At 42.6% G+C, this 25,707-nt stretch overlaps 1 protein-coding gene across 1 annotated transcript in view; it reads right to left on the bottom strand.

Annotated features, from left to right (window-relative positions):
• The window catches only part of lyst (lysosomal trafficking regulator), a 57,459-nt gene that overhangs the window by 8,344 nt on the left and 23,408 nt on the right, over positions 1-25,707 (bottom strand). Inside the window, 35 exon segments of the mRNA XM_034152679.1 lie at positions 634-786; positions 874-929; positions 1,115-1,176; positions 1,346-1,442; positions 1,528-1,673; positions 2,122-2,310; positions 2,417-2,493; positions 2,616-2,792; positions 3,230-3,439; positions 3,520-3,731; positions 3,825-4,016; positions 4,667-4,819; positions 5,807-5,973; positions 6,150-6,380; positions 6,522-6,691; positions 7,484-7,664; positions 8,456-9,074; positions 9,702-9,830; positions 9,916-10,114; positions 10,196-10,333; positions 11,392-11,541; positions 12,302-12,475; positions 12,713-12,958; positions 13,476-13,666; positions 14,338-14,498; positions 14,572-14,745; positions 14,852-15,008; positions 15,980-16,349; positions 17,002-17,111; positions 17,625-17,691; positions 17,784-17,995; positions 19,917-20,052; positions 20,054-20,074; positions 22,112-22,297; positions 22,387-23,329. Of these exon segments, the coding sequence (XP_034008570.1) occupies positions 634-786; positions 874-929; positions 1,115-1,176; positions 1,346-1,442; positions 1,528-1,673; positions 2,122-2,310; positions 2,417-2,493; positions 2,616-2,792; positions 3,230-3,439; positions 3,520-3,731; positions 3,825-4,016; positions 4,667-4,819; positions 5,807-5,973; positions 6,150-6,380; positions 6,522-6,691; positions 7,484-7,664; positions 8,456-9,074; positions 9,702-9,830; positions 9,916-10,114; positions 10,196-10,333; positions 11,392-11,541; positions 12,302-12,475; positions 12,713-12,958; positions 13,476-13,666; positions 14,338-14,498; positions 14,572-14,745; positions 14,852-15,008; positions 15,980-16,349; positions 17,002-17,111; positions 17,625-17,691; positions 17,784-17,995; positions 19,917-20,052; positions 20,054-20,074; positions 22,112-22,297; positions 22,387-23,329 (6,856 nt within the window).

Below are 25,707 nucleotides of genomic sequence, written 5' to 3'. Positions count from 1 at the left end.
TATTATCAACTATTCAAATGTTTTATTTCACAACGTAAACTTGTTTTTGAAAAGTGCTATATAAATATTGTTTCTTCTCCTTCGTATTATTATCATGCTTATTATTATTATTATTATTATTATTATTATTATTATTATTATTATTATAAACCCCTTGCTCAAAAATCCAACCATAAAATAACCTTATTTCAGTATTTCACGGAAAGCAGTGTGAAACAATAATAACTACTATAAGTGTGTTTTTCTGCAGAGAATGATAGTGTTGTGTCTTAACAACATGATTGAATTCGGGCACAGACTTCTACAGAGCTCCGCAGGTACCAGGGGCAGAATACATAAAAGGTAATTCAATGAATAACTCTTACTGCAAAATATTTTCATGCTGCATGGCTTTGTCTATTCAAACATCTTTTTCTCAGCAGTAGAGCCTTCATCTCAATATTTCCATCACCAGCATGTGTCACTACATTTTGATATTCAAATGAATGAGTTTTCCCTTGTGATCTGCTGGGTAGTCTAAACCTCAGTTATAAAACAGCTGAAGCAAACACACTTTAACATCTACTGTATGTCATTCATGAGCAATGCCATTGATTTTAACATTTTGTTTGCTTTTTGTTTCCTTTGCCTCACCTTGGTGTTGTCAAAGGCCAACAGCAGGGTCCTGCCATTGGTGAGGAATATCTCCACAGCGTTGTCTCTTAGCTGCCACCAGCGCTTGTGCACCTCCTTGATCTCCTCGTACGTCCAAGAGAAGGAAGGTGCCTCCGTCTCACCGTGAAGGCTCTGTAGCATCACATTAAACACATCCGGTGTGAGTAGCCTGGGAAACTCACATAGCCCTAACAGTGTTGAAGAGTCCTCTGGCTTTACCTGGTTGTCATGGGCATCAGCAGCGTTATCCTCCACAAAGTACATCCCAGACTTTCCTGTGAGAGAACATAGGAGGAGTGAGACTTGGTGTACAAACAGAAGCCTCCTCTGCTGAATAACTAGCAAACATTTGTTTGAGAGGGGCAATATTCTCTAGTGGCTCAGAGATAGCACAATATTCTTTGTTACCGGCTGACTATATTATGCACGGAGCCGCTGTGAGAGATGGTCAGTGTCTTACCCAGCAGCAGCTCCCCTGCTGTCTCTCTGGAGGGGGCGACGTTGATGCACCGTCTGGTGAACCTGAGGACAAAGAGACAGGATTTCTCATACAGGGAAAAACACCATCTGAATAAAGCACACACCTCTCAGTGAGACATGTATATGCCTTCTTCAGATCACCCTGTCCTCCTGAGAGGAATATGATGTTAACTCCAGACAGGAAATGTGACAGGGAGGTAAAAAGTAATACCTGATGGGCTCGCTGGTGGCTTTGTCTTTGACGGTGGAGGAGAAGGACGAGTGGGTCTTGTCCTCAAACAGGAAGGATAATGGTGGCTTCACGGTGTCTAAACAAGGCATAGAGGTTATATTAAGAAAACTAAAGCAGAGAGAATTCTTCCCAAACTCTAAGTGGGGAAAAGGTTTCTTCACCTTCAGCCTTACGTCTGTCTTTGAGCAGGTATTTGTTAGGGATGGTGAGGTAGCATCTCTGTAGCCGCCGCCGCTCCCGGTTCGGCCCCTCGGTGGGGTCCAGCTGCCAGGACGTTGGGTAGGATGTCGGGTCGTACCAAACCGCACTGAAACAGACCATAACAGCCATCTTAATCACTTGCTCTACTCATATCAATACAGAATCCCTTGGTAACCCCCTTAACTTTTTATATAGCAACAGAAAAGCAGCACATTTGTTTCATTAGCAAACGCTGGAAAGCTAACATAAACATCATCTTGTTAGTAATGTCACGTGTGAATATATTAATGTTAATGTTACAGCATTTAGCTCTAAGCTTGACATCTTGTATCATGTATGTCTGAAGTGTTTTGTATTATTTAAATTAATGCATCAAAATATACTTAATCGTTTCACATTGGAATGAGATTTTCTTTCTTTTATTAAATAAAATTACCAAAATATAAAGAGGAGAAAGAAGAACTAATTATAATTACTATCATCCTTAGGGAAACGGTTTTCTAATTGCACTAATACTGTGTGAGTCCCTGCGAGTGTTAGATGTGGGAGCCTACCGGTCATGCGTGAGTTGTTGCACCAGCTCCTGCCAGTGTCTGCTGGCGCTGAGGTCAGTCTTATAGAGTCCCCTGATGTGCTGGATGACTTTCTTTCTCTCCATGCCTTGTCGCAGAGACACATTCTGTGTGATGTCAGCTGCAATCTTTGAAATGTCCTTTGACTTTCCATCCAGCCTCTGGATAAGACTGCAGAGGAGTAAGAAGGATGGAGGAGAGGAAGAAAGATATGATTCAGACCAACATCTTTTTGCACTGAACATCAACCTCACATCAGGAAAAAGTCCCTACTCACTTCCTCTGAGTGTTGGCCATTTTCTTTTCCCATGCCACTTTGCTTGTTTTCTCTTCTGCTTCATACTTTAATTTTTCCTGTAATAATAAAAGTACAAGACATATTAGGAGACATATTTTATACTGCTGAACAGGAATTGATATTGACTTAAGACTGTTTATTTCCTTTAACAATGACTGTCTGTCTTTGTAGGACTTACCTCTTTTATGGCTTTGAGCAGGTCCTGTTTGTGAGGAGAGTTAGGTGGGATGCAGCGATGGCCACAAAGCTTGAGCGAGGTCATGAATACACCCACGGCATTGTGATCGTCTTTGGTGAGGCTGTCCTTGTGATCGTGCAGCATCTCATACAGGTAGAGTGACAACTTCGGTCCATGCTGAGTTAAAAAAAAGAGAGAGAGAGGGATTAAAAGAAAGCCAGATTTAATTTTTGTTTGTGTCTGAAGCAAGTCACAGACAGTGATGGACAGGAAACAAGACTTCTAGGGGCCAGTTGACCGTCAGTAAAGCCTGAGAGGAGGACGAGTGAAAGACTCCCAAGGCGAAGAGAAGGAGCTGCTGAACAGCATGAAAACATCCATCACAGTTATTTTAGAGCCAATGCCTGACAGCTCCAGGAAAACTGGTCTGCAGGAGTGAAAATGACAAGCAAAGCTAATATACTGAACGCTCACTCACACTTTCCCCTGAAACCAACACCATTTCTGCACTGTGTAGGCAAAAAATGTTCCAGAAAATATATCATTTGGGTGGTCTGATACTTGACGTGTAGTGTGAAAAATAGATTTTAATGATGTATTTCCTTCACACTCACCTCCAGACCTGGGCTGAGGCTCTCCTTGAGGATGTCCAGATGTCTGGGATCAAGCACAAACTCCAGCGACTCCTTCCTGTCACACAGGGGACGCGTGGGGCTGAGGGTGTGCACAAGGAGGCGGCCGATCTGGACCCGAAAAGTATCCCGACACGACCAAAGGATTCTTCGCCACTGCTGAAGTGGGGCTCCTCCTCGACCCGTGCTGCCCTGTAAGATCACAACCATCATAACAAGGTCCCACAAAATAACAATTAGCTCTTTAAAGAAGAGATTCAGTGTTGTCATACCAGGCTGATTTTGATGCCGTCCATCATGAGTTTGAGAATGTCTTTCTGAAAGCTCTTCTTGCTGGCAGGCGGCAGGGGGAAGGGCGTGGGAGAATGAGGGACGGAGGCGAATCCGCCCTCCTCCTGCGGTTGATCACCTGGGTCTGGGGTTAAAAACGGTTGGTCTGCGCAGTCGGGAATATTCAGCAGGTCAAACAAGTCCTCACTCACATCTGAAAAGAGAGACAATTTCAAGCAGTACGAGGATTAGGGATCAAGTTTGGATTACCATGAAGACAATAAATAAGTGGGAGAAGGTTTATTACCATGGTAAATGAGTCTGTTGACGGCAAGAACCACAAGCCTCTGCAGCCGTTGGACGAACTCAGTCTCGCTGGCACGGATGGGGTTTTCCTGGCTCATCCTCCTTTGCATCATCTGGTTGAGCTCATCGCTCGCTACGGAGCGCATCCGCATCAGAAGGGAGTCAGTCGGAGCCAGAGAGAACCGACGCCGGCCTAAAATCATGTGCACAGTTGTGAGAAAACTGGAAACACTTGACGGTACATCATTTGTAAGTAAAAGCACACACTCTTTTTTCTTGTCAAGGTTATGCAAATAGTGTATTAATTCATTCATTGCACACGGAGAAGATTATTAATATTCTAAGTGCCATCTGTGCTGGAGATGCTTAACCAATCAAACGTGCACTTACAAAAGGCACCAGTAGCGCACGAGGGTACTGGGCAGATTAAATCCTGAGGTGAGTGCAAGGGGAAAGGGTGAGTTTACAGTGGTGTCACAGTAAAAAGTTGGGAAACATGCTCCGTGACAAGGAGGATGTTCTCCGCTGCAATCCCGAGCTACCTGCTTCACAGTGGAGCATGTAAGATGGAGCTCCAGAGGGGGAGGGGAGGGGGGAGTCCATGGACAGGAAGCTGAAGGGAGGGGAGAGGGGGATCTGGCCATAGGAGCAGTAGTGCTGTCGGGGGATGCGGGGGATAATGGAGTCTTTCAAGGCAATGGAACCTTCAGATCGGACGAGGAGAGGATCAATAAACACACAGGTGAGGGTGGAGAAGTGAAACGCCTGGAGACACATGGGGGTCATTTCTCCCTCCAATAATAGAATAACTACACAGCATGTTTAAACTGTTGAAATACTCACCCGCGATGCTCTTGCGCTTCTGATAGATGGCATGATGTGGAGAGCTCGGCGTAGTTACAGAGCTGCTAAGCTTCTGAGGTTCCTGATTGGCTGTCGTCTTTATGAACTCTATCGCTGACTGAAGGACGCGGAACTGCAAAGCCACAGCCATCTCTGTGAAGAAAACAAAACGATGAGACAATGAACTTTCCCATGTTGGAATTTTATCGAAGAGTAAGAATGTCATTCAACAGGGGTCTTCGCACTATCAATTGGTAGTACTGGGGCTTCGTCCCCAAGTGGAGGACCTTAGTTGGAATCCTCTTGCCGCATGTCATCCCCTCGGTGTCTCTCAGTTTCAAGTTTATCTCTAGAATAAAGGCAGCGGTTTCCCAAAAAAAGTTAAAAAAATTCAACTTGTTACCCGAATCCACAAAATAAAAAAAATACTTGTAATGATAATATTTGTTTCACTTCATTGTTTTTAGTTGCAAATACTTTGGCTTTTAAGTTATCGGAATATTCATCTTTTATTATGTCCGTGTATCCTTTTTCTTATCACAGCTTTTTCCTGTGACTACACACACTGCTAAAAATGTAATGTTGTAATCTGTTTATTTCAAAAATAAGTTTCTATTTGGGTGAAATGTTTATAAATGAAACTTGCCCACGAACAGTGCAGAAAAGGACCTAACATAGTAGTTTAATTATGCTAATGATCATATGTCACAAACATGCACCTCCACACAAACTCGTGGCATCATCAGGTTGGGCCAATGAGGGCAGTATTACAGTTGAGAATAATTATTTGTCAAAATGTACAGAGCCTGCTTTTGTAACGTTTATGTGACCGCAGAATGATTTTATCATGTCAAAAATTGCAAAGTAATCGGCAATAATGGGAAAGAGATGGGAGAGATACTTTCCAGAGAGCAAATTTAAAGAAAATGAGAGAAAACCATTTGGTAGGAAGATGGAGATGTGAGATAATTCTTAAATTATATTTTCCCTCCAATGAGTTTCCACTCGTGGTTGAAGATAATAAAGCCCAGTTTCTCTCTGCAGCAGAGCACGACAGCTTGAGATCATCCATAACTGCAGAGCATAGACAACACTGATGTATTTTGCATGTGTATTGAATTTTAGAGCTCCAGCCCTCACCCTGCGTGCGGCGCATCTTGCTGGTCTGCATGAAACCCAGCAAGGTAATGAGGTCTTCAATGATGCGAAAGTACTGAGACCCTGAAGAGCTGCAGGAGTGGATCGTCACGGCTACCAACAGCTGCTGGATGTCACACACCAGGAGCTTGTAGTCATTCAGGGGAATACTGCAGAGAGAGGACAAGAACAAAATATGAGGCAGAGGAAGTGAGTCTCCCGCCTTTATATGCTAGATCAATGAACAGTGAGAGGATTAATTATTCAATTCATGGCTCATTCAAGACAAAACCCATGATCCCATGGAGGTGTTTGAATGAATCGTCCTCTGTTCTGGCAGCCGTACCCATTCTCCATGCCATTGAGGGTAGACAGGGTGTTGAAGAGCACGTAGAGCAGCCCGTGGTCTAGCAGGATGTCTGCCAGCTTGGGGCAGGCGTTGAGGAGCTGCAGCAGCATACAAAGGATGTTGTGCACCAAGGAGTTCTCATACAGGGAGTTCTCAATAAGACCCAGCACTGGGATGATACAGCGCTTTCTGAAGGGGGAGATATTTTCCATTTCCTCCAGGTCCAGACTGGGAAAATAAGAGAAAAAGTTATTTAACGTGCCTGCTTCAAAGACATGTATTCATACTGTGTAGACCATATGTGAATAATATTCCAAGATAAAACAACTCTATGCTGCCTACGGTGCACTGCACATGTATTTCACTCACTCTTCCTCCAGGCCCACCGGCCGACCGAACAGCATCTCCAGGAAGCATTCGAGCAGCCCCTGGCTGCCCTGATGGATGTACAGCTGGTTGGCCAGCAGGGAGAAGCCATGGTTCTTCAGAAACTTCTCCTTCTGCTCTTTGGACGCTCTGCTGAAATATGCATCCAGCAACTAGGAACAGCAAAATGATATGTAGATATAGAAAGGTAGTTTAAAAGCTGGTAATATATTTTGATACTTTGATAACACGCTGGTACATATTACAATATTTTGAGACACAGGGGATCAAATGATTAACACAGCAAATTAATGGGATAGTTTAGGCACTTTAATTCTGTCATGCTGAGGGGTAAGTAGATTGATATCATCCTTGTAGAGCTGTACCAAATTATTTTTTTTGCATGCCTGTTCATCTGTTTATAAACCAGTATTTCTGCAAAGTAGCAAATAAATATGCTAGAGGCTAATTATTGTAATATTCTTATATTTGCAGAATTTCAATCCAGTGGTGGTTGCGTAGGATTGTTTCTGTGTTGTGTGATCCAAATATTTAAAAGTCAAGTTAAACTTTATTTAAAAAAAAGAAGAGTGACTAATTCCCGAAATGAAAAATAAATAAAACATTTCCTGCGTTGGCATTTAGCCTTTCAAGAAATGTTTTACTGCACTCTAAAAACTATCTGTACACAAACACATTTGTACAACCCTAGACTCTCATGTCTGCGTCATAAATATGAAGCGAAAGCCAAGTCAAAAATAAAGACTGAAATCAGGCAGAAGAGCCAGCCTAGCTCTGTCAAAAGGAAAACCAGCACCTCTAAGATGTTAACAAATGTGTATAGGTATCTCATTGGGAGATACTATTCGATCTTATTGCCTCATACAGTGTGTTCCTCCTTGACTCTTTGTACTCAAATCAGATCAACCTGCTTCACATCACATCAGAGGCGACACTGCACCCACCTTCATGACACCCTGCTGGATGAGAGGCGACGAGTGGTTGACCAGGACAATCAGGGCCTCAGGCTGGATGAGCTTGTCCATCACCTCCTCCAGCATGAGGTCAGGCAGCAGCAGCAAGATGCCCCTCAGAAGATCATAGAGGCCACAGCAGATCAGCACCAGGCAGTCCTCAGTGCTGGACCTGAGGAACACAACTTTAGTGAAGGATTACTATGCATGGACAGCTAGCTGAATGTCCTCAGTAAACAGTGAGATGAAACACAAAAGCCTGTTACACTCATCAGATGTTGTATCCATTTGTTTCTATTTTCAGTTAATACTACAAGAGTAATTAAAGAATCAGAATATAAAGCTGCCATGAATTTGTACTGGAGCCATTGTTTTTTTATTAGGAATTCAAGGTAACACAGGGTGAGTAATGATATACAAATGATAGTTTTTGAGGTCAAGTATTCCATTATTGCCTGTCAGCTAACACTGCTACTAATACAAAGACAAAGGTGCCTTTGAGAAAAAAGGATTACAAGGAATACATGTTTTTTTAATTTTCCTATCAGCTTATGTCACCAGCTGGCTGCCACTGCAGGTAAAAATAAACTGACACTGTTACTGCGGTAGAAATCATTTTCAAAGTTGGGTAAGGACTATCACCATAACCAAATGCTGTATTTAGATTATGCAAATCCCCACACAACTCTTTATCAAGCAGAGCGGCTGAGGTATTTATCTTTCGTGGGTGTTGTGTACCAGAACAATCCGTACATGGACAAGCAATTAAATCAAACGCTGAATGAGACTGTCAGTGCTCTCTGTACGCCATTTATAGATTAGCCAAAGTTTGGCATGGACTTAATTAATAAGATAACTTGTAATGATATTGAGCATTCAGTTAGAAAATCCTGAGAGTGTTTTCTTGAGATGCAGTAATACCTTGTCTGCCTTGCCCTGTGAAAGAGAACTACGGCAGCATACCTGTCATTGGACTCGGTCTTGCTGTGCGCCCTCTCGTACCCGGGGGAGTAGGTGTAGCTCTCCCAGTCTTCAGGCATGGAGCCTCTGTCAGCTGAGTTCGGCCAGCGGGCGACGGCCAGCGAGCCGTTAGGAGCTGGGAAGGCCAGGCCAAGACTAGCCAGATTGCTGTGGCTCCTCTGAAAGGATTGAATGCCCTTCAGGCTGTCGGGGCGGCGCGGCGCCTCGTCACTGGCCCAGTCGAACCTGTCCTCAGACTCCACCTCAACGCTGCCCTCTGCCAGGCTGTCCACCTCCGCCTCGTCCCGCTCCTCCTCCACGCTGATGGAAGGAGTGCGCATGGCCCCTCCCTCACCTATGTCCCTAGACTCACAGATCGTCTTGGCTGATTCGCAGCTGCTCAGGAGCTGCTCGTCGCCTCCGCCCTTCTTCAGCGTCTCTGTGCTGCCAAGACCCTGCTGAGTGGAGAGGGAGACCCCGTCACCATCGCCCGACTCGTGTAAGCTACCGTGTCCCAGTCGAGGTGTCAGGAGAGGGGAAGAGTACGGAGACGGCGCCAGACTAGGAAGGCGTAACGACTGATCGTCACCTCCATGTTCAGGAGAAGGACCGTGGAGGTGGCCTGGGAAAAAAAGAACAAGATAATTCAGGACTTATAAATCCTTAGGCTTTATAACAGACGGCTGCTAAGGGCCTCATTTACATGCAGACATATTGTACAATACTACAGTAGCAGATACAAAAAGAGGGCTGATAATAAACAAAATTGCAAATTAAATTGTGACCATTAAATCTTGATAAACGTAGTGCTTTACAAGAAATGTAAAGAAAACAATTCAAAATGCAAGGTTATGATAACAAAATAGGAATGGATAAATTGATATGCATTAATTGACATACTTACTTATACGCAGTATAAGACAAATACAGTCTCTCAAATAATTCACTTTAAGATCTGCAATTTTTAACAAGATACATTTCTTTTGAAGCAAACGAAAAGTTTCAAACACATGACGACCTAATGCTTTTCTAACAAGTAACAATGTATACATTAGACCCTTAAATTAAAACTCTGATGAAACAGGGCTGATAAAGCTCTGATGTTTTCACGTAAGAGGCACATCCACTCACAAAAGCCCTGCTGATGGAAAAATGCCTTTGCCAGCAGCAGACTGAATGTTTGTATTCCATCATCTCCACTGTGTTGCAGTGCTTTAAGGTCAGTGTAATGAAGTGGAAACAGCAGTACCTTCATGGTGTGCATCAGTGAAGACAATCGGGGAGAGCGACACCACAGAGCTGCTGGCAGACTTTCCTCCACTGTTGGAGTGTCTCAGATACATAATGGACTGCACCTTCTCCTGGTACAGCTTCCCATCTGCCAAATGACACGCATCAAACGAGCATTAAAGTAATGGCACTTTGACAGAAAGGTGCTTCCTTTAACTGCAATGCCTCCTCACCTATGTGTAGAGAGAAGTAGAAGCTGGATGGAGTGTGGCAGACGTATGTGTTGGTGGGCGGGTGCACAGCTAACAGGAAGTTGTAGATGAGTTTCAGCAGGTCCATGTCCGGGGGAGATCCGAGCACCTCCTGGATGATTTTGACGAAGGACAGACAGACTTCCTGTGGGATGGCAGTCAGATGCTCGTCCCGATGCTCCTTAAGAGAACACAATGTGGTCAGTAAACAGTCTCAAGAGACAAGGGGCGTTGTTCCAGCAGCTTTATGAATTTTACCTACCTGTAACACCTGGCAGGTGAGCAGGAAGCGGTGCACGATTTCAGCCTTGAGGAACTGACGGATGTTGAAGACCTGATGAGGGTGGTGCACCCTGATGAGGATCTCTAAGGCAGCGAGCAGCGTTTCCCACACCCCACACTGATAGAAAACAACACAGACAGTTAATAACAATGGAGGGGTAGACACATACACTCATTCTGTATCATCAAAGGGTGGTTTTGCGACGACTCTGCAAAGCAAGGACTTATTATTTTGTATTTTAATGCATTATTAGCAGCCCATCATTGACACATTTTTGCCTCTGCACATACAGTCTCTGAGAACCAAGGTAAAAACTGAAATCATGACCACAGAGTTTTGCTCCTGAGCTGTATGAATTCATTACCAGCTCATTCTTTAAATGATGATGCTTTGAGCTTTCTTCACCTCATCAGGAATGGATGTTAATAAATTAATAGACCTTGAGAAACTAGGAATGTGCATGTTCAGTGAAGCTACTCAGCGATAATGATTTTTCTGTTTCCAAACTTTTCTGTACGAGTCTGATGAGAAAACAACATCTAATTTCTTCAACAAATAGTTTTTGAAATATTAAGTCCATATAGGGAATCAGCGTATAACACTCTCTATAAGGGCAGGTGTGTGGTGTGCAAATACTCTGGCACATGCTGAATAAATGAGAAATGCTTCCAATTAAAGGCTGTAAGAAGAAGAAACTCAGCAATATTGAACTGAAGGTACTGTTTAATAAACATGTACAGAACTGGCGTTACAGGAACATCTAAAAGCATTTCAAAGCAGTATGTCATCCATGGGTTATTATAGTCCTAAAAAGGATCAATGGACCACTAGCATTTGTTTAACCCTGTCATTTAAAAATACATTTATTATAAAAACTCTGGAAAAGTACAATATTTGTGAATTAGTTTATGGTTCTGAAATTAAAACTCTTTGCATTGGACAAACAATGTGTGAGCCGTAAAACTGAATGTCTTTAAAATCTTGGTAAGGGTGCTCACTAACCAAAAATATGAAAAAGGCAATGGTGAATCCCAGAAAGCAATTGGTACTAACACATTGAGAGCAAATCGCTGATATTAATTAAAATAAGAGGACATGTTTTCTTAATTCACCTCCTGAGGGAGACTCATATCTCCTGTCACCCACAAAGTATGATTGATACTGTGTTTGTTTACCTCAGCCTTGGCCCAGATCTTCCAGTCCAACAGGATGTCTGAGAGGAGCCCGATATCCTGCACCACAGCGAGGGACTCAGTGTCCAACCGGAACTGCCCATCGTCCCCGAGGATGAGGATGGGGGCACTGAAACATCCATCCAGTAAAGTCTACAAGGACAGAATATGGCCACCACATCAGAAAAACGATTTAAACAGTGTTTATATAATTTAGTGCTGGTCACTCTTATCAGATTAAACTGCAACATATTGATAATCACTATCCCTTTAGACCCGAGAGTGCAGAATCCCAGACAGCAAGAGGGTCAATAAGTTCTCCATTACATTTTTGGGAGTGCTTATCACTCCGTCAGGACCAATGCCCTTTACTCACTGAGCAGCCTGTTCGGTATTGATCAGAGTCTATCATTTGTGACCAGCTTCACTGCAGAGGTTATAAATCTTAAAGCATCTCTGGAAGACCCACATAAGATAGTAGTTGGCTGTTCATTGCAGCGGAAATAAAAAAGAGAAGAATACCTGTAACACAGCATGTTTTGTTTGATATAGGAATGATTATGGGTGTTGATATATATCACTAATCAGTTCAGCCCTGTGCTATGCAATGCAGTATGTGGAAGTCTAAAGTGACAAAGCCAATCAGAGGTGCTGTGTGACTCTGCAGGAGCTCAGTGTTTCATCAAGTCAGACAGAATCCATTTCAGCACACAGCCATCACACAGCTCAATTACAGACACAGCCAGAGGGTCAAGTAACAGCAGGGTCACTAACACCGGCTCAAAGGCACCAGCGCGTCGGGCTGCATCAGATTCATGGTGCAAAAAAAAACAAGTGCCATTGAAGGTGTTTTACTGCACAGATAAGCAGAGGTTGTGAGCACTGACAGCAAATAGTTCACGGCGTGACTCACTTTCAGCATATGATATCCCACGAGGCATTTGGACTTGATGAGGACCTGGTGGATCATAGAGTAACCATGGTAACAGTCCATTTCATGGATGCGGTGTTGGTTAAACTTGGACAAAGACAGCAGCACCCGCAGGGCCAGAGCCTGAGTCTTCTCACAGTCACTCAGCTCCACCGTCTGGACGCCGCAGCAGAGAGACGAGGGACAGAGGAACAAAAAGAAAAATGTCTCAATGTGAACAATGCAGGCCTGATGCTGCATAAATGACTTTTGTCTCCCAAAAACGTTTTGCACTTTTGCAGTGAGCTGACTATTGAATAAAACTGTCACTTTTCCCACTCTGGAAAACATCCATCTTAACCTACAGTAATCCAGAAATATCCCAACAACAGGGATCATCTCCGACCCTCCTACCTGTGCGAAGAGGAAGACAAAGTTTCCTGTTCCTCCGATCTTGTGCAGGACGCTCTGCAGGCCGTGGGTCTCGGTGGGGAGCAGAGCTCTGAGGGAGTTGGGCTCCAGGGAAACACTCTGCACTTCCTTGGAGCTGAACGGCCGCTGGGTGACGACTGTCTTGGCCTGACCCTTCATCCTGATCACAGGCTCATAGATAGTGTAGACTCTAGGGCTGCTGGGGGCATACACTACTGCCAAACTCTCCTATAGAAAAAACAAAATGCACACAATTAACATTTACAGGCAGGTCAACGAGGCCATCTAGCTTGGAGCTACACTTGATTTGGACCTTGGTTAGGAAATAACTGAACTTATATAAATGTGGAAGGGAAGTTATTCTTTCCTCTTGTCTTAGCAGAGTAATAATCAACAAAGTAATTAGCCTTAAATGGGAAAAAAACTATTTTCAGTCTCGCTAAAATAGCTGCAGCTTAACTGTAATAGCTTTTTCCATTGGGGAAAAATTACTACTTAGTGCGCAGTATCATTAATGACAGCTAATTGGACCAGCACAATACTCCTAGACCGTGAAATGAAACAATAAATGAGACATAGGGGGGATTTTCCATGCATCACAGAGCACTTGAATCACAAAGTGCAAGTACAGGTTTTAACAGTAACAACTGTAACAATAAAAAACATCTATTTGTCTGTTTTGTGTTTTATATTTCTTGTTGTTAATATTTGTGAAATGATGAGACGACTGTCAACAAAGACTTACAACCAAAGCTGTTGTGTCCATGTCATTGTTCTTCATCAGAAGCTCTCGCACATGCTCACACTTCAGGCCTTCCAGAGTGGCAAACTTAGAGATTGTCCCACTGGGCTTGCCATATTTGCAGGGCATGATAGAGGTGAGGTCCGGCCCGCTGGTGTACAGGTAGAGGGCCTCCTCAGATCCGATTCTAGATCCTGGAATATGGAGGCAGAGTGTATACATTCAAAATTCTCTCCTAAATGCTGCAAATGTATTATATCAGAAGCCAGAAAACAGGATTCTGGGAAATAAAAAAAGTTAACCCCATGAGAGGATGATTCATATGTGTCCATCAATAACTCATAAAGTAATAAGTTAACATATGTAATTTAAAGCAAGACCCTTGAGGAGCCATTGCACCATGATGATTTATTTCTTGTTTTTAAATCAGAATTTGATGAAACCGCACTCCTTTTTTTCAGAGAAGAAACGAAGGAGAGGCTAAGCTTGTCTAAAGACATTAGTTGGGTTCACACGGGTTGAGATCGCTTAGAGGCGAGCCATTCACGGCCAATTAGAGGCAACAAGAGAAGTATTCAGAAAGCCTTCGAGAGAATGTGAATAATCTACAGCACGCAACACATCACACTACAGCCACAACACTGGTTCCGCTTTTTTTAAATACCACAAGCCATTACTGTACACACTGCTCAAAAGAGAGAAGTTGATAATGGGCGAACCACCAGAGAGCAGCACTGAGGTGGAGCAGATCAAATTGTCTAAAGGATTATAACAGATGTGGTAAGATAATGAGTGACTCGCTGGGATTAAGCAAGAGTTTATAGGCACATGATTCTAGTTAGATAAAGAAGAAAGGAGCTCCTACCATTGAAGAGAAGCACAGTGCCCATGCTCCAGCGACCACCCTGTTTTAACAGATCCTCATTGGACGGCGCACAGTGGCCCACCATGCAGAAGGTTTTGTTGCTGTCAGATGATAAACTTGACTTTCTTGGTATGGTGTAATCCAAATAAACCTCACATTTCCTAAAACAGAGGGCATGTTAGGGTAGTGTTCACTCACCAGGATTTGAAACTCTTGTTATGATAGGATGCTCACCTGATGCCACACACCCACACCACCACACGGCCGTGGATGTTCTTTTTGCCCTCTGGCTGCTGTGTATAGGTGAGGCCGAGGTGCTGCCATTGGCCGGCTCTGAACAGTTCCTCAACAGATTCTGCCTGGGCCAGCAGCCCCGCTTTTATCTCATCGTTTGGATCTATGCAGATCCTGTGGGAAGAAGCCATTACAATGCTTCAAGGTCCATAAACTACAAGTACTTAAAAACTAGTAACCCATTCTGCACACACATCTTTGAGACTGTGCTGGTGCTCACCTGAATGTGAGGGAGCCTGATGTGAAGTCTGCCCACACTTGAAGCATCAGTGCCTTGGAGCCCATGGACAGAATATGAATGAGACCTTCCTCTATAAACGTGGTCCCAGCCTGAGACGTGCCAAGGTGGGACTCAGCGGCAGGAGGGTTACTCTCCTCTGGAAAACAACGACGAGAGAATCTCAAAACCAGTCCATTTATTTGATCACTTTAGTTTTGATTGCCTCTATATACATACCAGAAAGACAAAGGTATTGGACCAAAAGTTGAAACTGCAAAGAGGAGGCTCAAACCAACGATGCCATATTTGCTTTTCAATCTTTTTTTTTCCAATAATGACATTAGTTTCAATGAAAATATGCTGTATAGTGTCAATCGCTATATTTTATACACCTAATCAATTTCCCCAAACTCTTATTTTTTCACCCTTGAAAGCCAATTTTTTTTATATGAAAATATTTTATGGTCAAATATCTAACTACTGCCTATGTCTGGATCGGTGCATTACACACCATTTTTATGTAATAGCCTTCCTGCCAGCTGTGAATACGATTTGGACCAATTACCTATCTTCTTTCAGCACCAGAGGATTTATATATCGCCCAGCTATTAATGGAATTCATAAAACTCTCTTAATACCCTCTTAATACCCCATTCAAAAATATCACATATTTCCATAAAGATTCTCTCAATTTTTGTGAATGTGTGGATGTCTGTAATGCACACACAGGAATTTGTGATGTTCAATACCTTTTTCCACTTTTTTTTTTTACATAAAATGTAACCTTAGACTGACATTCCATTAAACTATGATAACATTTCTAAATAATCATCAACGTAGTAATAATAATAAAGATAATTTACATTTATCATCACTTCTACCACTGGAATATTTTCTTCTGGTGACTCCCTTTTCACTTTTGTTGATGCAATTTTTTGTTTTTAAGTCCTTAGTCCTAATTACTAAGTGCAAATCTTTCCTTTAAATCTGATTTACTTCTTAAGAAGTCTCCCTCTCCAATAACAGAATCAAATGCAACATTTTTGAATGTTGAGTTAATACACACGTGCTTTAAAAACAGTTCATATGTATGGACTTCAGGCATTGATTTGAGGATCTGTGTCTCACCCTTGTCTTTGTCGCCATCCTTCTCCTCCTGCTCTGCCACTCTGAGCCACATCGAGGCACTGAAGCCGCTCGCCATGTGGGGCCAGCAGTTCTGCCCGACCAGGGGCAGGTGGAGAGGGGCAACGTGCCAGGGAGAGGAACGGAGGTGGCTCGGCCCGTACTCGGTGTCCCCCTCTCTGCGCCCAGGAGACAGTTTCCCCTTCCAGAGCAAACCAACACTTTTCCCTCCGGCAGCCCCGTTCTGTCTGGAGCCGGCCGACAGCCCTCCTGGGGTCGAGGCCGCAAGGATGATTGGAAAAGACAGGAAGTGAAGAGGCTCTATGTTCACGTTGGCTTCGACGATTTGGAGGATGCCTTTCAGTAAAATCTCCTGCAGGTACGCAAAGTAAATGGGGAGTGAGATTTCAGGCTAATGTCCTTTTCAATCTTACTATATTTATCCTTTTTTGATTAAGTGTTTTTACATTAACACATTACTGAGCAATTACATTGTGTTAACAGTGTGATCCTTGTAAAACAGATGAGCATTAAACCTGTGGTTACCCTGAGAGTCTTGATATCATTTAGCAAAACCAGTAAAAATAATAAAATAAAAAGGCAGTACAAAAAGAGAAACTTTTAAAGAACTACTATCTCACAGACAAAAAACAAAGGTCACAAGTCATTATGTTCACATGGTTAAAAATACATCCTCTCTTTTTCAGGTTATTAATGATGTCTTCTGCTGTTTTCCAATTAAAAGCAGACTTGTGATAATAAGTTGTAGCATCACGTCTGATCCGCACAAATTGGTGCTAATTGCATGTAGAATGAAAGCGTGCTCAAAGAAGCATTATGTGTTGATGAGTTTTAAAGAACCAAGAAGTGAGGAGAGAGTGTCAGGAAGTGTGTCTCACATATAAGTGTGTGTTCCTTTTGAAAAATGAAACGTGCAGACAGTGTGAGCATAAGCTATCAGGCTCAACACCCTGAACGTAAGCTAACAGAGAACTGTTGAGTGACTGATAGGGTTTGCTATTTACAGTAGGTGGGGTCTTCTCCAGGAAGAGGCGAATCAACAGAGCCAGTTCCTCCGCCGTGATTCGCTGGCTCACCATGGCAACCAGCAGCTCCACTAGAACAGTCTGGCAATCTGAATGTAGACCAATGAAGAGCAGATTACATAAACCGTTTTTATTTCACTCGTGCATGCACCAGGATACTGCAGATAGAAACACAAAACAGCATCGCTACCTGCTTAGCTCTCAGCCAAAAATATTATTTGTAGAGAAAAACACATGTGGCAATGCCGTAAAACGTAAACATACATTTGATATATAAAATCACTCCAATGGTTAAAGATTTTTTCCCAAAATATTACTAACATACTGCACTTCTGAAAACCGATTGTACCCAATTTTTTCCATTCCTTGATTTTCCTTTTCCCTAATATCCTACAGTTTTAGATAGAGCTGCAACAATATATCAACTTATGAATTGGTCTATCTTTTTTTTTTTTTTAAATAAGCGGCAACTATTTTGATAATCAATTAAATAAGCTGACCAGTCTCTTAATTATCGGGATTTTCTGCAATCATCTGTTTAATATCATAATAACAGCCTTCGTGTCAGATAAGTCTACATTAAGCCAGCAGAATGAACAAACCTGTAAAGGAGGGGTCTGTTTGGCTGAGTATGCTGTGAAAGCCAGACAGGATGGTCTTGACTCCTCCCTGTCAAGTTCAGAACAAGAAGTCAGTCATACTGCTCAGAGACAGCTGAGGCAGGTGGAGAAGAACAAAGTAAAAGAAGTGCTCAGTCTGACCTGGTCGTAGAGCAGGGCAGCATTGCGGTGGTTTGCGTGTACTGCACCCAGCAGGCTGTGAAACACGTGACTCAGGACCTCCAGGTCTGGGGAGCCGGTGGCGAGGAGCTTCAGCTCCATCGTGCAGATCTCCGGGAACAGCAGGATGCCACGGCTGGGCCCGTCCACCACCGCCACAAACTCCCGCAGCACAGCAGACTCCACCTTTAATCCTTGAAGAACCACCACACACAGATGTAAAATATCAGAGACACACCCAGACACTCTTACACAGACATGGAGAGATGTGTGGCGTGTCACGCCTGCCAGCACAGAAATGCACAATGCTCGTGTGGCTGTGAAGCTTAAACATCTTCACAACCCACAGGCATTCCCTGCTTCATCTCCTCCATGCTGCCATCTCATGAAAATGAATTAGGCTCAGTGCTGTGCTCAGCCTCAGAGCCGCATGGGAGTCCCCTCATGCTTTACAGAGGAGCAGCTCAGCAGGCTCTCACACAGCTTCTAGGACCTCGTTTTATTAATCAAGCCTGCTCTCTCTCCCTGTGCACAGCAACACACTTTGCCTTCATTTAACACCAACACACATCCACAAACATGCTGCTGGCAGTGAATATCAACTAATAGGCGACTGCCATCCTTTGATATTATTTTGTGAAAAATGTATCAATTGCAGCATTGCAGTCCATGTCATTTTTCTCCACACTCAGTCCACTCTCTACCCATATGTTGTATAACTAAATATGGCAAAAAGAGCCTTTAAAAAACAGAAAGGTACTGTAGTGTGTGAAGTCATGAATGGCCTTTGAGGGGAACAAATACAGTTTAGGTAAAAAAACTACCTATGAATATATATATATTAATATACCTACAGCCTGGGGAATCAGGATATAGTATTAGTGGAAAATGCCACATTTGACTGTGAGAGGTTAAGACATCTGTCAATCAAGCAATTGGCCCCTGAAATACAGGGATACAAAAACTAAAACATCAGAAGCACTACTAAACCACACTCTGACAACTTCTAATTCAGCTAATACAATTCTATGTTTCTAGAAACACATGTCTTTTTTATAGATAATTGTATCTAGTACAGGAGTATACTACTAGGAGAAATGAACTGGTAGTGCTTACTTATGATGTATTTCCAATTGAACCAGGATGTTCAATGTTAAGGACAAAGCATTTCAGCCTGGGATAGGGTTAATGCATTTGTCTTGCATGAGGTCAGCGTTTAAGCTTCACTGTTTTCCAGGACGAAAGGTTTTCCACGAAAAAGTAAAGGCTCCATTTGAAGGTGGCTTTAAGTCACAAGATCCAGCTCATGTGGCTACAGAGTGTAGCAGCCTGCAGTTGTAAAACGTAAAACAATGATTGTATTCTGAGGGGATGAAAAAGTAAAAAGGGTGTAATCAGGCCACGTTCTTAACCAGTGAGACCAGAGTGGAGGGAACTAACACAAGAGGCTGTTGTGAGGGTACAAATAATAGCCTGTTTTTGCAATGTCATATGTACGCAACAAGGACTAGCCACTATTTATTGCCAAATATCCTCTACAGCAAACCAAAAGAGGATGTGGTTTTATCACACTGCATTTTTGCCTCAAAACCATGATGCTAAACATAAAATAATCCACCAGTGAATGCAAGGAAATGCAATAATGCAAAATTAACTCAACAAATGCTTTAAATGATCTCTTCAGTAGTGGGAATAAAATCCCAAGGTTAAAATAATCGGTGGTTTAAGAGGTCGAGACCAACACATGACCTCTAAATCAAGATTAGACCTCTGACATTCATCACGAGAAAGAAAAACGTCACAAAAGACTGAGTACATGCAGTAAAAGTGATTTACTGAGTCTCAAAGTAACCCAAGAGAATTAAAAAGAGTGAAAAATCTGCAGTGAAAGGCTTAAAAGTAAAGCAAACAGTCCACGTGAGCGTTACATTAGCCTAAGATACTATTGTTAGGAGCAATCAGGTGTGTCCAATAGCTGTGGATTCTCGAGGAGGAATAAATGGGAGTGTGTGTGTGTGTGTGTGTGTGTGTGTGTGTGTGTGTGTGTGTGTGTGTGTGTGTGTGTGTGTGTGTGTGTGTGTGTGTGTGTGTGTGTGTGTGTGTGTGTGGACCTACCCTCTTCCTGCTTGGCCATGTCCTCGGGGTTGCTTTCGCTGTCAGCGTCGTAGCCCTCCTCCTCCCCCGGGGGCTTGACGCCGCAGCTCTGCACCTCGTCCACCTCCTCGGAGAGATCGCCTGCCGGGGCCCCCCCCCTCCGCCAACACCTGGAGCTTCTGACAGAAGGAGAGTGACAGAGGAAGGGAGAGACCCAGAGAGAGAAAGAGAGCATGATAGAACAAAAAGAGGAATGACTTTCAGGACTAAACACAACAAGATCCTTGTCTGGTCAGATGTCAAGCCGTTAGTCAGATAACATTTATTTTGCAAGAGCTTACCCAATGCTGCTTAAAAGAAAAGTCCTGTTATGCTAAAATATAACAAGTCCTACCACTAATGCAGCGGATAAATTGTCAACAAAATGTTTTGATGAGGGGGAAAAAAAGTACAAGATTTTGGTCATAAGACGCATATCAGCTGACTCGCAGGGCACTCACACGGCGCAGTTCCCCCAACGTGAGCAGTCAGTCATCATATGTGCACGGAGGCAAACACAAATACACACTCAAGTAAACAGTCGGGCTATAAACCGTTTACCACATCAAAGACGAGGCTTACTGTAATACACACCTCTTTTCCTCTCAGTATTATACTACGCAGTTTTGAAATTCAATTGTGGGTGACTATTTCCAAGAAGAGTCCTCGACAGGAGAAACTTTGTGGTGGAAGACTAATCTTGGAGCTTCATACATCACGGTTAAGTGAACATCACAGTCTGCTGGGCTCACTGAGAAAGAATGAAGCTCTTAAGAAATAGGTAAATCTATTATATAAAAAGCTAAATCCTTCCGTGTTGGAACAGGCTTAGTCAGACAGGCATTTTAAGACTTGTGAAAAACACATCCAAGGCTGTGAGAGAGGAGGCACCCACTACTAGGCGGGCAGTCGTTTCAGTGAGGACAGACACAAGAAAAGTAATTTTTTTTTGTTGTATTGTTCTCACTTCCTGGAAAAAATAAAAAGCACTGTGTCCTTACCATATAAGGTCATTAAAGTTGTTCATTAATGTAGCCATCATGAAAAGTGACGCTTTAAAAGGAGGCGGGAGCTGTTTTTAGCTAAATGTGTGAATATCTCAACTGATTATTTTATGTTATCTTGATTTTTTTTTCCAGTGTTTATTTTGTATCTATTAATATAAATAAATATAAATGAAATGCACTTCCATGTCTGTTATGTGTATTTTTGCCTATATTTAAAAGAAAAAACCGGAAATAGCATTTAGATTAAATTTTTTTACCATCAGTGACCAGTTACAAAATGAGACTATGCTTGCTCGTGTTTGCATCCACTGCTTAGTCTAAACAAGGGCTATCATTATGTACGTCTGCTTGTTTTGTTGCACATGGGGCAGATAACGGCTGCTTAGCAACATAGGCGACATACCCAGCCGTCCTGATGCTTGACGACACTCGGCTGGAAATTGGTTTTCCTTTCATTGTACGCCTTCGCTCCTAAATAAACACGACTGCCCTTTATCTTTGACTAGCGTCCAGCCAAAGATGTAATATGTGATGACTGGAAACAGTCTGCTACTTCATGCTACTGGGGGACAAAACTATCAAAAACAACTGGATATGATTTTCTTTTTCTTTCTTTGAATGAACTTAATCGAGCAAAGATTTGTTGTCCCCTTGTTAGCAGCTCATTTAGACGATATGTTCAAATCATTAAACAAGATGCAGATTGTTCTGGTCACATATCCTTGTTTAAAATGATATCATCTATCTTGACTTGCTGTTCCTGTCTGACGCCTTCACAAGCTTTTGTCAATTTGTTGAAACTAATAACGCAAATTTGTTTAAGAAAAAGGGCAAGACCTGATAATAACAGAACTGACAGGAGATAGACAACAGGCAATTAGAGGAGAGACCGTACTCACAACAAAGGTTTATGGTCAGAGCAATAAACCATGAGGCCACCCGGGTGCCCTTGGTTAAACCAGCAACATTCATTAAGTGAATAACAGCAGTGTACTTTGAATAGATGGAGATAGTATAAGAAGAGAATTTTTGCAGATGTACATAAAGACTCAAACAAAAGAATGTGTAATTACAACAAAATGCTATATTATATTCTATCCAGCAGAAAAGATAAAGATGAGTAGAGTAAACATTTTCCAGGGAAAAAAAAGGTCCTGTAACTTCACTCACAGTTTCTCCCAGGGCAGGACTCACCCTGTCTGTCTTCTCCTCAGGGGGATCAGGACAGGATGACACCTCTGCCAGGGCCACTCTCAGGAGGGAGTCAAACAGCGGGACAGCGAGGTCAGAGTTAACCACCCCTGAGCGGGAGAGCTGCTCTCTCACCTCAATCAGGGTTTCTTCCACCGACTGGAGCTACAGATGAGAGAGATTACAGTTTCATAGAGGCCAGGGGGAAATAGTTTTGAGGGATTAGCTGAGAAGTATGATATTAAACTTCATACCTGATGAGAAAGCTCTGGTTCTATCCTCTGCAGGGCCGAGTTGGCACTATGCAGACAAATAGCCAGCAAGGCCTCAAGGAGACGAATGCTTTGTAGTTGCCACTCCTCCTCCAGCCTCTTTGCTGGATCTTTGGTCTTTCCCTCAGATGGAGCAGAGCAGAGGGCGTCGGCTGCATCGTGAGCAGTCTCCTCCGGGCCCAGTGAGGTAGCTGCGGACTCAGGGCTGCCTTTGCTCTTACCATCCCTCTTCTTCTTTGCCTTCCCATCCTTGGTCTTACAGGAAAGTTTCTGAATAACCAAGGCCATGAGGCGCAAGCACACATCCAGTCCTCCTAGCCTGAAGAACTGCCTCTGGAACAAGGGGTTGGCCATGTAGATCCACCGACACACTGACCAAACATCCGCAGCACATCGCACCTGCTCCTTGGAGGGCAGAGCCACGCTGTCAGGGGAAAGGTAGGGCAGTCGACCCCCCAGAGGTTCACTGGCAGTGCTGTCGTAACCTGAAGTGTCCTCTGAGTCGTTGGCTGAGTCGCGGTCAGAATCGGCCTCCTTGCTGACACAGAGGAAGGCCACGCACAAGAAGAGGTTGATAACATGGAGGTGGGTCTCGGCCCGGCTGCGCCCCGGCCCACATCCCTGCCCGCTCCGGCTCTTATGGCGCGGATACACCTCCTTCAGACCTTCGTAGAACTTGCTGAGGCTCTGCGGGCCCTCCCCAGCCCCTCTGGACCCCAGCTCCTCAGCCAAGCCCAGGACGGCCTCCCGTTCTTCAGCATCGGCGCTCTCCAGCTCCTGAAGCACCCCGTCAGCCTGCTGGTGTCCAACGTCTATTATCAGAGTCTCAAACACCTTCAAGGCCAAAGAGCGCGTCTGGTCGAGGTGGACGAGCTCCGTCACCTGATTGAGCCCGTTACAACTGAGGAACAGATCTCGGATCACCCTGCAAAGAAAAATAATAGAAACTTAGCAAAGTCAAACTGAAAATGTACAGATGAAGCACAATTCAATATAAAAATGGGAAGTTAGAAAGACTCAAAATTCATTTCTATCACTTTAATACATTATGCCATTCATTCAAATGAAAAATACCCCATGAAGAGTTTAACCTAAGCATGCCTCTTTCATTGGTAAAGGAAATGATTAACATAGTGACAGAGAGGGTGGATGTGTACAACACTCATTGAAACTCTCCCAAATCTCCATAAAATTAAAATAAATGGCATCACTCAGTCTAATCTAACAAACTCTGAAACTAGTCAATCAGAAGCACAGCCACTGGCACCAAACACTCCTTCCTTCACTGATTTCATTTCCTCCCATTGGACTGAAGATATCATTTCCCCCAGGGCACAACAACTCCTTTAAATATATTAGTCGATAAATAAACTGTGAAGGACACTTCACACTGACATTACTTATGAACACAACTGCTGTATTAGTATAGATGTAATTCTCTATATTGCATTTGCTCCCTTATCTAATCTATTTGTTTTACTGTGTGTTTATTTTACTGAGCAACAAAGACACATTGTGCCAAAGTATTCTTATTGTGAATAATATGTTTAGTTAGCAAAACAAAGCTAACATTTACCCTTTTAAAATGGGTTTACTACTAGAGCTCACGCAAATTCAAGCAGCCATAAATAATAAATGGTGCTATTACAATGCAGGGTAAATGACCTTAAATGAATAATATGTCACCTCTGAGTGAAGGTTATAAGGTTATTGAAAGAACAACACTCTCAAAAGATGACATCAAACACAGTCTGAATATAAAAACCCTTAAATCCCAGCAGGGGATTGTTTACCCGATATGTTGAGGTACGGAAACAGATGTTCACTTGAAGCTGTGAGCTCAGTGCGTGAAATGGATAAATGTAATAAATAATAAACTTGCTGATTATTTTTTCTCCAATTTAAACGCCGTCTCCAGCCTTCCTCTAAATGAATGTAGAGTTGATTAATTCCACTTTTCTCAGAACATTTCCTCTGTTCATTAGCAGTGTGCAAGTCCATCAGGATGACTTTCCACTAGCCTGAATATTTAATGCCCCCATCTGAGAAATATGGTGCTCTGATAGCTGGAGCGGCGCAAGATGATGAAGAGGCTGGCAGGATGTCAGGTGACGTACAGCTTTGAGAAGATTATCAATCTTTCAGGTTATCTAGCAAAAAAAAGGGTCCTGTTGGCATGCTATTAAATCAGTGTGTACATGTGGCTTCTGTTGTATTGGTTGAGTCATTTAGGTGAAGGATAAGATAACCCAAACATAAAGAATCATGTTATTATTCTTATCAGAATATCATTTAACTTATCATTTAAACACTTAATACTTTACCAGTTATTGTCTGATCCTGGCAGATAGAATCCTTGTTTGTGAAAATGTTTGAAAGCCCTGGCAAGGAGTTATTCCATAAGACCAGTGTGGAGATTGTACATTTGCCCAGGATAATGTCAAATATAAGGTATAAGGCTCAGAGATAGTTTGGCTAGAAATGTGTTTGATTGTGCTGAATATGCGGTTCTGAGTCTATTTACCAGTTTTAGAACAAGCTTAAATGAGAAACATGTACTTCGCCCAGCAGATGGAGCCGCATAGTCTAACCAAGTGAGATTGACACATACAGTACAGAAGCAGAAGTACATTAATCATCCTTCTACAAGTCATTGTTTTCTTTATCTAGGTTATAATTGGATTGACAGTGTTGGAGGGGAAACATAGGTTTTTTTTAAATATTCATTCATGACCAGTTGTAAGTTATATCTCAACAACCACTGGTTTGTTAACCTTGTGTGCTGTGACCTGAAAAACATTACGTTTTAAATTGTGATGAAATATACTACATCTAAAAGGTGTTTCATATGTGTAAGAATTAATGGCAGTTATTAATTAAGTAATTAAAAGCTGCATGAAGAGGAATCTTAAGGCGGTTTTGAACAAAACATAAGATAGAGACATTAAACATATTGTTTTAATTTAAGAAACAACACTGTTTGATATTGGCTCTCGCCTTACTCAGTTGTTTTGGTACCATACAAAAGTTTTTAACATGAACAAATAAAATGTAAAAAAATATGGTATTCAAATGTACATCCCTGGAACAAACAAATATATTAATGAGCTATCTCGATTACATTTCAAGAACCCATTTAGCAGCAGTGTATGAACATGAATGCATTGAAGGTACATGAAGGGGGAAATATACAAATGATGCAAAGTTTAAGTACCACTCATAGTCTCCAGAAGTGAGATATATCTGAATATGTATAATGATGCCTTTTACATAAGCATAAGGACAATTATTTCTAAAGTGTCT

This window comes from Trematomus bernacchii, unplaced genomic scaffold (genome assembly GCF_902827165.1).
Source record: "Trematomus bernacchii unplaced genomic scaffold, fTreBer1.1, whole genome shotgun sequence".
Taxonomy (NCBI): domain Eukaryota; kingdom Metazoa; phylum Chordata; class Actinopteri; order Perciformes; family Nototheniidae; genus Trematomus; species Trematomus bernacchii.
The sequence above is the reverse complement of the archived record's forward strand: the minus strand, read 5'-3'. Positions and strand labels throughout refer to the sequence as shown.